The 13,988-nt window shown below is 42.8% G+C and overlaps 1 protein-coding gene across 1 annotated transcript; it reads right to left on the bottom strand.

Annotated features, from left to right (window-relative positions):
- Window positions 1-3,436: 3,436 nt before the first annotated feature.
- Window positions 3,437-13,984, bottom strand: LOC143828372 (BTB/POZ domain-containing protein KCTD18-like). The gene is made up of 7 exons (XM_077318760.1): window positions 13,838-13,984; window positions 11,675-11,876; window positions 10,394-10,605; window positions 9,330-9,523; window positions 6,293-6,387; window positions 5,346-5,448; window positions 3,437-4,344 (listed from the first exon to the last, which is right to left on the bottom strand). Exons 2-7 carry the CDS (start codon window positions 11,847-11,849, stop codon window positions 3,819-3,821), a joined length of 1,305 nt encoding a protein of 434 aa, XP_077174875.1. The 5' UTR covers window positions 11,850-11,876; window positions 13,838-13,984; the 3' UTR covers window positions 3,437-3,818.
- Window positions 13,985-13,988: the final 4 nt, after the last annotated feature.

Raw genomic sequence — 13,988 nt, 5'->3', positions numbered from 1 at the left:
CAAATGTAGCCTTGTATTTGTTACCCCCCCCCCTTCCTGGTTCCATAACCATCTCCGTTCTTTTGGACCCATTGCAAAGAATTCAATATGGAGGCGGGGTCTTCCTCCATTTTGATTGGAGCACAGGGGAAGTAAAAAGCAGAGCAATGGAAGTGTCTTCTGAGCAATTCAAGATATCACTGTTTTCTAAATCCCAGTACTAGCCAGAAGACTTTTCCCACAAATCCATTCACCCAGAACTGCTGTTTCTTTGTGTTGTGCTGGACATAGACAAGAGAGAGAGTTAACAGAGGAGAAAAGGAAGTTGGTATAATTGGTAGAGCCTTGTTCCAGGGTATGTTTTCCATGCCTAAAGTCCTAGGTTCAAACTCCAGCATCTTAGTAGTTGTGTTGTACTACTTGGGAGACCCAGGTTCGAATCCACGTTTGTGCCATGAAATCCTGCTAGGTCGCCTTGGGCTAGTCACACACTCTCAGCCTAACCTACGTCACATGGTTGTTGTGAGGATAAAATGGAGGAGAGAACATAAGCTGCTTTGGGTCCCCATTGGGGAGAAAGGCAGGGCTTAAATGCATTCAATAAATGACATCAAGCATCAGTCCAAGAAATATGTTGTCCTCTGTGTGCCAGTCAGCTGAACCCCTACTAAAGAAAGCATTCAGTAGGAATGCTGCTGTGAGACAGCCTTGTCCAGAATACAGAGCAATAACTAAGAATAACTAAATAAGAATTAACTATACTAGTTGATGGACTGGCATGGAGCTCATTTTGAAAATGCTGATAAGCACAACAAATTGACCCAACCCTAGTGATTGATGTGGAACACATCTATTGGCGTGGTCCCTATTACGGAAATGATAACGGATGTGGTGTCTGTTGTCTTGCCTCAGGGAGCACGCCAGTAGATGGTTCTGGTGGCAGCACCAGCTCAGTGAGGCCCAGCACTATGGCCTCCTTGTTGCTCTGATGCCTCCGCTGCTGCCAGTCTTTCAAAGCTGCTCCCGCCCTTGGAAGACTGGCGGAGGTGGCAGCAGCAAGCCACAAAAGTTACAAAGGTAAGGAGAGAAAAGGGAGAGGGGAGTATGGGTGGGCGGGTGACTCTGTATGTATCTGTCTGAGAGGGGGGATGGACCAGGGAGGAGGTCAGGGAAGCGATAGGTATGGGGAGAGAATCCTTGTCGGTAGATTTTTTCCCTAAGCAATCACTATTTTATAATTCTAACTGCAAAGTGTTATGCAGACATTAAATATATTCACAAGAATTAAGTAATGGCCTTGGAACTCTAGTATTTCTGCATCTTTCAGAGAGGGGGTTCATTGTGCATAAATTTGAAAACAACCATGTGCCCATCACATGAAACAATACTTGGTTTTCAATTCCATATGCAGCTAACTTAATTTACAGCCATATCAATTGTGTTTTCAAATGAAAGGTAACTTAATTTGGGCTGACTAACCCATGCTCGGTCATATGCAAGTAATTTTTTCCCTTACTGAACCTTTATTAGTGGCCTTTAAACTGGAAAAAAAATTGCTTTGTCACTTTAAACAGATTTTTAAAAGAGTTATCTGCTGAAGTTCAAACTCAGGATATGCTTTTGGCAGACAACGTGGTTTAGTCAAATGAACTCTACAGATTGTGCTAGTCTATTGCGTGAAATGCCACATTACAGAACGGCAGGAAAAATCTCTCTTAAGCAAAGAGCCTCAAAAGATTTTTTAAATTTAACTTAAGCCTACCTTTAAAGAAAAGTTTGGCTATGAAGAAGACTAAGCGTTGCAGGACCCCTGGCCAGGATATCAGAACTACCTTTTGGCCTAAATGCTGATCACTGAGTGAGGTTAATCATGAGCACCAATACAAACCAAAGTGATTTCTCAGGGTATTTGAGGACAAAAAGACTCATTCTCGATTCAGCTAATTCCAAAGATACATGATGAAAAACTCACATTGGCAGCACTTGGCATCTGCCTACTTCAGCGGTCCCCAACCTTCATTTGGTTGGGGACTGCCTCCGGGGGTGGGGGAGAGCCAGCGGCCCGGCTGCCGCAGTTGCTTATAACGTGCACGCGCGGAACTGCCGCGCATGCGCGTTTTGACCACCAGGTGGCGCTAACACACATGCGCAGAGTTGCCGCGCATGCACGTTTTGGCCACCAGGGGGCGCAAACGCGCGTGCACGGCAGTTCCGTGCGTGCGCGTTAGCGTCACCGGTGCGCCGGCTGCCGTGCTGGCCTCTTTCCCCCCCTCTCGCTGCAGGTGGGGGAGGCAGGTGCGGCCGCTGGCGCCCCGGCACGATGGCCTTTGCGGCCCGGTACCGGGCCGCAGACCTGGGGTTAGGGACCCCTGGCCTACTTGACAAATTCTCTAGCAAATGCAGATGGCAAAGAATTTACACATTGTAAACCAGGCGACAGACAACATGGATCTCACTTGCAGGTAAGTGGTAGGATTTCCCCTTTTCAGACAAAACTGCTTGCCATGCACTTGTTTGTTAACTCGACTAATGTGGAAGGCTCAAGCTGAATAAGAACAGCTGAGGACTAAATCACTTCTCAGATCTTAGCCCACCCACTAAACCAGCAGCCTATGTGGAATTATAGGTGGGGAGGGAGACAGTTCAGAAATCTGTCCACCTCTTCCAGGTCACCAGACCTTTTCAGGGACTTGAACAGGCTCTCCCTTCACCTTTCAACAGATGCTTTGTTAGGCTTTGGTTTGAACTCTCTTATGTAAACCAAGGAAAAGCCAACAGTTACAGAGAGAGGCCATGGTTAACAGAAGCACTATATGAAAATGCAACAATGCTCCTGATATTTTGAATACATCTGGAAGATAGAAAATGGGACTATTTAGACTAGAGTAACAGGGATGATGGGCAGGAGGAACTGGGCATCAGCAGCAAAGAGAAGTGAACTTCAGCTAGTTAAAAGTACACAATGAAGAAACAAGGCCACTGAAGAATGACAAGAAGCAGAGAATACAAACAACAAATTTCCTGGGAAAAATTGGAGAATCTCTTTGGATTTTGGGGTTATTGTATCAATGTGGAAACTCTTCAGCTGAAGAAGTCCAAATATGCAGTTGCACAGCTGAGTGTGCACTGAAATTTATTTTAATGGGCATATGGAAAAGCTGCAGAACATTATCACTGGGCTGTGGAACTTTACATTCTAAGGAAACTCTTCTGTTTTGTTCTTTTCTCAAAGATAATCACTCTCCAATACTTACAGTTGCCAAGATGCACTTGAAGGTTTGTGAGCGCTGCCTGCCAAGATCTTGGGTCAGACAAATCAGCTAAAAAGGATTCTTGGTGGTTGGAGTTCAAGGTGAAGATTTTGCTGCCATGCAGAGTTTGTTAAAATACAGTACACTTGAGCAGTATAGTACACCTTAAAAAAAACAACAACTACAAATTGTACCAGCAGCAACAGTTGCAAAAGAAATTATTAAAAGTTTATGTGGGAGTTACAAAACTGGGGGCTGCGGCAGATTCTTTTGTTGGATGTTTTGCTCAAAATAAACACAGACAAGCATACAGTCCATTCTACAATGACCTCAGCACAGAAATTCTGACCTACACCAAAAAATAAGACCCCAACACAGAGCACAGCAACTTGAAAGAAATAAACACCTTATCACAAGCAGGGGGAAAAAAAGATTTCTGATATCATTACAAAGGTAAAAATGCATTTTCCTCCACATTGTCCAGAATTCTCTGCTTTCAGGCACAGTTGGCTGCCTGTCGGAAGATCTACCTTTGGTAGGAGGATACCATGGCTGTAAACATCATGTGCAATCACTGAGCTGGCCACTCTACAAACTGTTTTTAAAGTGGATGCTTTCCAACGAGAACCCAAATTCCTCCTGGCTTGGGGACGCAGAAGCGGAGGTGGCTGCTTTGGCTGGAACTTGCTGCGCAGACATTTTGCTTAGCGCTGATGCAGTGTGTTGGGATGACAATTCGTGGCAAAGCGGAGTCCGCTTGAGTTTCACCACGCGATTGGTTGCACGTTTCTTGGGCAAGGGCGCCTCTGAAGTCTTTGCGCAGGCGGTCCCGTTCTCAGAACTCCTAGCTAACACCCGAGAGCTTTTAGTCAATGAAACGGACCTTGCAGGCGGCATCTTTGGTCCTGCTTGGCATGGTAACAAACGGTCTCCCAAAGGTCGTTTAAGAGTCACTTTGGGCCCAGAAGATGCTTGAGATGCTGCTATCTTTAAGGAAGTGGAGTTCTTAACTTTGATATGGGTGCTTGTCGAGGGACCTGAAAACTGAATGGGCTTTCGACCTGCGCTGCTGCCCAAGCCCCTTTCCTCCTCTTCGGAGTAGTCTATTAATCGCCTGCAAGTAAAAGGAGACGTTTCACTTCATGAAATACTGCACACACCTTAGTTAAGATGCCAACTGGGCCACGTACCCCACGTTTAGATTCAATAGTTTGCTTAGCCCAGTTTCTGTTTATAACTGAAGGAGGAGAAACTATTCAAAGGAACATACATCCCACCATCAGAGATAATAGGAAAAAATACTGGGATGAACCAGTTACATTTGGCACAGACAGCAGGAAAATAATCTTTTAAAATACTGTACTGTCTGTTAACAATTAAGTCGTTAGGCAATAGCCAACCGCAACCTGTATTAGATAGCAACTGGACTTCACTATATTATTAACAGCTCCTTGTATCTTGAAGAGGCTCCTTGGGTTCAATATAAAAACATCTCTCTACTTATAAATATAAAGCATTACTGACTGGTGCGATCCATTTTGTGGCAATTTCATGTATTATGTGGAGGCTAGCCCAAACGAGAACATTCTGTTGTATCTGAAGAAGTGTGCATGCACAGGGCAGCTTACACCTCGAATAAAACTTTGTTGCTCCTAAAGGTGCCGCTGGACTCAAACTGGACCCAACTTCTTCAGACCATCATGGCCATCCATCTTCATAGAAAAAACAAGGCAAGGAAATACGGAATCGTGATATGCACAGGAACAACACAGAAGGCACCATCTGTTCTTTGTTGTTAGTTGTGGAGTCGTGTCCGACCCATCATGACCCCATGGACAATGATCCTCCAGGCCTTCCTGTCCTCTACCATACCCTGGTGTCCATTTAAGTTCACACTGACTTAAGTGACTCCATCCAGCCACCTCATTCTCTGTCGTCCCCTTCTTCTTTTGCCCTCAACCGCTCCCAGCATTAGGCTCTTCTCCAGGGAGTCCTTCCTTCTCATGAGGTGGCCAAAGTATTTCAATTTCATCTTCAGGATCTGGCCTTCTAAGGTTGAAGTGCCAAAGCAGCCTCTGATCATCGTAACTTTAATTGTGGATTCATTAGACATACCGTTTCAGAACGGGAGACATGTTCTGCAGGCTTCCTTTCACAGGACGCTCCTCCAGAGTCCAGCATTCTATCAGTTCCTGAGGAACTCGCCAGTAACTGACTCCTGTAGTCACAAAAGGCATTATTTCATAATATTCAAGACGGCCAAATACACAATTTATTTATGAAATAACTTTTCTGGACACATTTCTTTCAGTTCGCTTCAAAGAATACTATGTTTGGTGATCTCACCCTTTAAAACACTCCACCCAGAACTGCTTTTCCTATTTCTGACAGAACTAAGCTTTACGATCCTCCTCCCATAAAAAAGAACCAGCTTGGAGTTATAGTGTCTTATTGGTTCCATTAAAACAGAAACCAAATAATCATCCCAGTTGGTATGAGTTTACTTTAAAAATATAATTCACAGAACCCTTCCTCAGGCAGAAAAAAACAAAAAACAATACTATGCTAAAAGTTTAAGCTGCCACATGTTATACACAGGAGGCCAAATTATTCCAGATGAATTTCCCTCCCAAAATACATGACTGTCAGTATTTCAGGTTTGCCAGCTGCATCTGTCTGATAGTTCTCAAATGGAAAGTCAGGACCCAAAAGTGGGTATTAGAGACAAAGTAATATTAATGATCAAGAAGCCTGGATTTACCCAGACTAAATTCTGCTCCCAAAACAAGCAAGACAAATCATGCATGGTTCCTTAGTATTTTGCATGGTTCCTTAATATACTTAAGCCCCTATGACAGCCCAAAAAGACAGGGTACACATCTTTAAATCACTAGATGCTCCATAACCAAATTCGGCCAAGCTCAACATCACCCTACTGCCTATATGTACGGTGGCTATTTGTTCCCTTCAGATGCCTGAACAGTAAGCAGCATTAAAATAAAATACATAAAACAGAATGCATAAACCACATTTTTACTGAAAATATTTTTAAAAGTCCATACCTTTCCCTTCCCATTCCTCAAATGCATCCATCATTTTTTTCAGCTCAGCCACTGAGTAGTAGCTCCAGATATATTGCACATTATTTCCAGCCTCTCTAGATCAATATTGTAGAAAATAAGTCTTGTCAATAAATAAATAAAAAGACAAAGTATATTGTTTTCTATTTTTAAAATATATATGCTTTAAATGCTGTTATTTCAAAATAAGTATTCTCCATGGAAAGATGTTGTGACTGGTCTAAGAGATGGTATGTGGATTGCTGGTTGGAGCAGGCCACCAAGAACTCATTATACCAGTTTTGTTTTTTCTTCACTAGCTGAATTCATGAGCTCAATTCAAAGCATATGCTGAGTGCTTTAAAGCTCTAAATGGGGCAGAAAGATTGAAAAAGTGTGTCTCTCACGTCATACATGACAATCAGACCGGTTTTATGCCAAACAGATATGGTCTTCAAGTGGACGGTGAAGAGTTTTAAGATCAGGAGCTATGCTGATGACGTGGTGGTTATAGTTACGGAAACTGAACCCTCTATTCCCAAGCTGATGAACTGTTTAAATGAATTTAGGATTGTATCTGGATACAAAATAAATAAAAAGAAGACCCAAATCATATTGTAAGGCGATCCTGAAAAAATGAAGACTGAAAATATTTCAAACTGTGAGGTTAATCCAAATATGGTAAAATATCTTGGGGTCTATTTTGATAAAGACCTAACTAATATGGTCTAAAATAATTACACATTAACATAGTAAAAAATTGTTAAACATTTGGATCAATAGTTGAATCTAAACTTTTCTTGGTCTGCAAGAATGGCAACAATGAAAATGAATGTACTACCAAGACTGATTTTTTTCTTCCAAACATTGCCGATAGAAGATTTTTGAAGATTTGGAGTAAGTATAGAGAAAGGATCAGCCGAAGAGCCTCGCCATTAAAAGTTATAATTAAAGAGTAAGAAAAATATTGACATTTTGCATATTAGACTCAACTGGTACTGAGAGGAAAATAAAAAGCTGGCAGCAAATCTCACAAGGGAAAAAAATAGACTGATTTGTTTATGTGCAATGGACATTGAAACTGAAGGAAAGAACTGAAAAAATCCCCAAGTTTCTTGAGGGAATAAACTCAGTTTGAAAAGCTTATCCTACAAGAAAAGCCACCTATGTCAGGTAGAATATATTACTGCTCAAACTGGACACTGAGGCAGAACAAGTGAAAGCATAAATGGTAAAATGGATGCAAAGTTTTGATATGACTATTACATTAGAAGAATGGGAATACTTATGGTATAAAAATATGAAATTGACAGTGTGTCAATTATTGCGTGAAAATTAGTATAAGATGTTTTATAGATGGTACTGGATGCCTAAAAAATTATGTCTAGTTGAACTGATGGTAAATGTTGGAAATGTGCTGGGACTGTAAATTGATCAAAAATATTTGGATAAAGTTCACGATAACCTGAAAATTATGTTTAAATGTAAATTTGCACTAGATCAAAAAAAAATGTTAAGTATTCTACCCACAGGCATACCAAAACATGGTGTAGAATTCTTCTTGCATGCAACAGCCACAGCAAGACTTGTCATCACTTCCGGCTGGAAGCAGCCACAAGTTTTGCACATTGACTTACAGAGCATAAAACAAGAGAATTAGCCATTATGGTGAAACTAACAAGTCTGGTTAATCACAGACCACCAGAAGTCTTTCAAAAGTATTGGGACGAACACCTGAAATTCTTATAAATCCATCCAGCTGACAGCCAGCTTGGTGCAGTTGTTAGGAGCAAGGACTTCTAATCTGGCAAGACAGGTTTGATTCCTCACTCCTCCACATGCAGCCAGCTGAGAATTCAACAGAATGGACTGGGTCTAAGAACTCTAAGAATATTTAGCTCTCAAGGATGCAACTTTTTAACATCGAAGAAATGGTACATCGATGAGTCTAACAGTGCAACTGATGGCCACCACATTGAGGGTATGTGTTTGCAGCTGATTTCTACTACACTGCAGTAAAATACAAAAAAGTGAGATTTGTTCCTAAATTAAATGAGAAGGTTTGCAATGCAATACATAGATCTCTCCACCAAAGTCAGTCAGGAAGTCACAGACCAGGATCCAAAGAATTGGCTTAAAGGTTTGTGGACTGTATATGTAGTGATTTAACTTTCTTTTCGCTTTTCTGCAGGGAGGAAAGTGTCAGAAGTTTGGTTTTTTGCCATGTATTCATTGTTTATCTCCTTTCTACTTGTTTATCTGTCATGCAAGCCTATGAGACCTGTTGGCCCTTCATTCATAACTTTGACTGCTGTTCTCTGATCTAACCCTGTATAAGCCCCCGATTGTCATAACTAGGGCTGGAGACAGTTGGGGCAAGGAGGCCCTGGGAAGTGTCCTTGATTTACTCTCCCTGTGCTACAAAGTTCTTATCAGCTTTTCCCAAGGTTCTGTTATGCCTTTGAACTAGTACATTCTGTGTTTCCCGCTTGAATTAGGACTGGGGGATGGGTTGGGTAGTGATAACTGATATAAGCCTTGTCAGACTATTGTTCTTTAGTCTTGGCAATGTATTGATCCGGTTTACTCCAATTTCTTTCAATAAATCCATCTTTGCACCAAGTCAAGATCTATTACTGCAGAAAGTAAACCAACACTCCCACAGAACCCATCTTTAAAAATATTTATAAAGTACAAAATAAAAGGAAAATGAACTAGCCTTTGGTACACTAATGTTTTTGTGCACTCGCATAGAAATAAACTGTTAGGTGTAACATGTTGAGGTACAGCTGTTATCAGATACTTTACCTGGAAAGGGTGATTTATTGCTTTTTTCTGGACAAGCATTTTTACTTAAATATTCAATGTGAGTCAAAGAATCTAAAGCAACACAAAGGATGTGCCTGAACTCCACATCCCTGAGGCACACAGGTATCTGCACATCAGATACCTTCCAGAAAGAAACGACACAGTTCTCAAAACTGAATCATCGTAACACTCACACTGTCATGGAATCATATGGCTGTGAAGTTTCTCTCACCTCTTATAAATATTTTTACTATGAATTCTCCCGTCCAGTTGTTTTTCAATGGCCGTCATCCCATCGGCTTTCGTGGCATAAACACCAGTTATTATACTCTCACAGCTTGTTCCAGAAGTGCTGAGATAGTGCAGGACCCAAACAGTAGGTTTAATGCATGTTAAGCCATAAGAGTCACAAAAACCTAGCAGCGCCTGCAAAAACAAAAGAATTTTAAAAAAGCACAAAATAAATGACAGGACATAATTTTATACTGTAATAGTGTGTCATACATTATTACCAAACAGATTATTTTCACGTGTTCAAAATTACCTGCTGGAACTAAGATAAAAAAGAACTTTTTTTTTCTTGCAAGGGCACTTGGGAAGGTAAAAATCCCATTTCCACACCCCCCTGCTGGCCCTGCATCGCCCCCTCTTGCTTCAGCCCAAATTCACTATTCTCCTTCCACCAATGTCCCTTGTGTATTTTCTCCCCCTCTCTTCAGTCACCCACTTGCCTGATCTCTTCCCCTGTCTATTCTCACCTGTGTTTTCACCCACTGTTATTCAATTGCCCCAGAACTGTTAACCCATACAGAGTTTTAATTCTGTGGATGAGCAGAACCGTTACTTTCCTAGAGAGTTTTAAAACTCCAATTGAAGAGAGGGAGGCAGACCATTAGGTTTTTCTGCAAATCTGGAGCTTCTCCTAGGTTTGCAGAAACATATTCTAACCCTGGGCGGACTTAGTGTGCACGTTTTTTGACCCGCTCAACAGGATGGGGGCCACAGACCATACATGGTTCTCATATAAATGATTACAAACATGCTAGAGACAGTAAAGTAAACCACGTTCTTTTGAACAACATGGTCATGTTGGAATGATCAAAATATGTGCAGAATCTTTCTTGTACTACTAGACTGAAAACAGAACTGCAGTTCTAAAGAGCCATCCCATTTTCCTCTGTCCTGCAAATGGTCATCCTCACACTGGCTACCGTGCACCCTCTATCTGCCCATCCTACAGATCCCAGGATCAGCAGCTACGACAACTACTTTAGAGGCACAAGAAAATTCCAAGACCTTTTTAAGCTCTGTGCTTGACCTTGAACAATATGTCTCCATCTCATTGGCCAAGTGGTCAGCAAGATTATACGGGTATGGAATGCCAAAATAGTCAGCTTCTTCCTGCAACGCAATTCGGGTTTGCTCATCTTTGGGAAACTGAACATCACCATGAAGATAATCCAAGAGGTATTTAAAGAGGTTGCCATCTCGATTGATAAGGCAGGCTCCTGGAAATGCAAATAAAAATACTTTTGAGGTTTTAAAATTTGCTCTGAGTAGAATTAATGGTCTCTAAGAAGTCTATTTGATACATTAAAATGCCCAAGTACAGAAGGTGGGGCTTTCCCCCTCATTCACTCTCATATCTGCTCATTAATTCTGGCAGGCATTGCATATCTAGTGCCATATCTAGACACTTCAGATCTGCCAGACCATAACAAACTTCCTACTGTAGCCCTCTCATCCAGCCCATAACATCACTTGCCTTCCAAGGGTGCCAAATGCCTGCTTCTATCCACTCTGCCAATGAGAATCCTATTGGGTGCTAACATCCCAAGACATTTCATGGCAATTTAGAAAAAAAGTAGCTTTCTAGATACTACAATGTTAACCCTAATCTGTTCCATTATATATTTCTGTTAAGACCTTGGAGGAGTTGTGTGTCTCATGGCTTAAGTGCCACTCAGCCCTTAACACCCACTCAGGGTGGCTGTCCCGTCCCTGAGTGCCTCCTCCTCCAAACAGCTGGCCTGTCTGTCAAGCAACCAGCCAATCGCCTTCTGCCCCCCACCCCTGTCCATCCCCTTCTCCTTCCCTCTCAGGCTTGGAGTCTGCAAGATCCCTGCTGCATGAGAACTGCCCCTGCTGGTGAGTTCCATAACAGCTGCCTGCAGTCTTTCCAGGTCCCTGGGGGGGGGGGGAAGAGCGGAAGGCCATCCACAGAGTTCTTCTACCCCAACCTCCCCCCTAATCTAGCGCCGTTGTATTCCTGAAAGCTTGGCTATAAAACTAGGGCCCTTTCTTTCCATTTCCCTGATATTTGGTAGGCATGATCCATTGAGCAAAAATTATAATCCCTAAAAATTTTATCCAAAATGGATGCCAATCAAAGAAATTGCAGCCAGAAATGTATTTCCCATGAAACCAATGAGAACAAAGATGAACAACATTGAAATAAGTATGTGCAATAATGAGTATAACACCCCAAAGGTTTTGAAATGCACAAGTAATGCCACATTTTTGGTTTAGAATCTAAGTTATTCACATTTTTATTTACAGCTCACGCATCTTGTTTACCTGAGTCATCCATTTTTAGAGGAAACCGCCCGCTGAACATGGAGGCCAGCATTGACTCCTTAAAACGGCATAAAGATTTACGTCTCGCAGTATACATACAACCGCCAACGTTAAGTCGAAGAATATCCTCCACCTCTCTACTTTTGCTGTCTTCCATTGCGTTAACCACTAGCATCACTGAACGGACTGTGTCATTTCAAACCTGTAATAATCATAAAAACTGAACTTAGAATAATTTGCAAATTATGGTGACCCGGTTCTGCTGGCAAGGACACATGAAACACATTGCAGTTATTCATGCTGATGGTACTCCAAGGGCTGGGCTCCTAACAGAAAAGGAGAAGGCCAACTGCTTTTTTTTTTGGGGGGGGGGGAGATAATTTACTACACAAGCAAGAAAAAAACTGGATGTCTTTGACCTCAATTGCAAGACAGGCTTTAGCTATAGCAACCAATTATGTTCCATCTAGTTCAGAAAGTAGGAGGGACTTAAATTCCCACCACCCATATTCAGTTTTCAAGACTGAGAAAAGTATCCATGTGTAAGAATACATGTAACTGTCAATTTGCAGAATTTTAACTCTCTGGAAGTTTTCGACATGCATAATTAGGACGTTGGCTAGCCACCTCATTTTTGTGAGGAGGGGTGAGCAAGATGTGAGTGGAGATATACAAATGGTATTCTCATAAACACTCTGCAATACTTCTAGTTCAACTTACTCAAAACTAATTTATCCCCAAAGTTCCTTTAAAAAATTAAAATCAGCCAGTAGTTTCAGGTATCAGAGCCACATTTCCCTTCTGCACCTTGACTTCCAAACCAGTTTTTTTTTAAAACATTTGCAAGCATCTGTACAATGTTGTCGCACCTTCCAGGAGTTTGCTCACTACAATGTTTCTCAAACCAGGTTGGGAAAGATCTTTCCAGAAAGAAAAGAGTTATCCCTGCACATGAGCAGGCTGTCTGGATGGGAAAATGCACATTATCAAAGATCACTCACAAAAGAGTCAGTTTCCCCTTCCACACCATTAAAGGTAAAGGTAAAGGTATCCCCTGTGCAAGCACCGAGTCATGTCTGACCCTTGGGGTGACGCCCTCTAGCGTTTTCATGGCAGACTCAATACGGGGTGGTTTGCCAGTGCCTTCCCCAGTCATTACCGTTTACCCCCCAGCAAGCTGGGTACTCATTTTACCGACCTCGGAAGGATGGAAGGCTGAGTCGACCTTGAGCCGGCTGCTGGGATTGAACTCCCAACCTCATGGGCAAAGCTTTCAGGCGGCTGCCTTACCACTCTGCGCCACAAGAGGCTCTTATTCCACACCATTGGAGGCCTTTAAAAACCATTGTAGTGGATTTTAGGGATTGCCTTTGACCAAATGCAAGGGGACAAATCCCTGCAAGAAAGAAAGCTACAAACTTCAGTTTTTGAAAAGTATAGTGGGAATTCAGAAGAAATGCAAGATAATGCTTATAATAATATTATAATAATTAACAATTTTTTTAAAAAGCCCTCCACTGAGGGGAAAATTCAGGGAAGAAGGAGCTGATGGAGAAAAACACACACAGAACTTCCTTGCAGACAAATCTATTAGAATTCGGAGATGTGTGTGTGAAAGGAACATATTTTTTTCCCCTCTGTTGCCTGCAAGGAACTTGACCAGCACCAATAAAACTTGCAGCCAACAACAACACTGAGTCGCCCAAAGTTCAGTCTGCAACAAAAGCACCTTGGAATTATTCTTGCTGAACTCAATATCGGCTTCATGAAAGTGTTATATGCGCGGGACGGGGGGAGGGTGGTTTCCCTAAACAAAAATTACAACTGGAACCTGAAACCATTGAACTAACAAGACCAAACAGAAAGTAACAAAAGGCACAGCTGAGTTTGGGCGCATTCATGACATCTCTCCTCGGACTGACTGGCGAAGCAGATTTGGGCTACTGCACATGCAACTGGAATCAGATCTTGGAGAAGGCCCGTGCCCGCTCCTTCCGAGCTAGACAGTCCGGTTTCTCCCCGGGGAGAAGCAGCGTGTGCGGGCGGGATGAGAGGGCCCTGCCTCCCCAGCTTCCCCACTTGCCCTCCGGCCGGGCCAAGGCCGAGCGAGCGAGCAAGCCAAAGGGAGACCCAAGTGGCTCCTCCGCGCCATTTGCTCGTTACCTTTCCGGGCCGGGTCCGCCCGAGCAGGCCGCGCCGCCCCCTGTCCCCGCGCGACAGCCGCCCTCCGCCATTGCCAGCTCCGGAGAAGGGGAGGCGTCGGCAGCTGCGGCCTCCCTGGTTGGCCGCCGGAGGCAGCGCGGCTGGGCGGAGA

The sequence above is a fragment of the Paroedura picta genome, unplaced genomic scaffold (genome assembly GCF_049243985.1).
Source record: "Paroedura picta isolate Pp20150507F unplaced genomic scaffold, Ppicta_v3.0 Ppicta_v3_sca22, whole genome shotgun sequence".
Taxonomy (NCBI): Eukaryota; Metazoa; Chordata; class Lepidosauria; order Squamata; family Gekkonidae; genus Paroedura; species Paroedura picta.
Note: the sequence above shows the minus strand (reverse complement) of the source record. Positions and strands in the feature narration are given on the sequence as shown.

Bases quoted from the DNA above. Each gene is read 5' to 3' on its own strand.
- LOC143828372 (XM_077318760.1), bottom strand. From the start codon at position 11,849: ATGCTAGTGGTTAACGCAATGGAAGACAGCAAAAGTAGAGAGGTGGAG. The intron at 10,606-11,674 runs GTAAACAAGATG...TTGCATTTCCAG, and splicing joins TCTAAAAATGGATGACTCAG to GAGCCTGCCTTATCAATCGA. The intron at 6,388-9,329 runs GTGAGAGAAACT...ATATTGATCTAG, and splicing joins AGTAAAAATATTTATAAGAG to AGAGGCTGGAAATAATGTGC.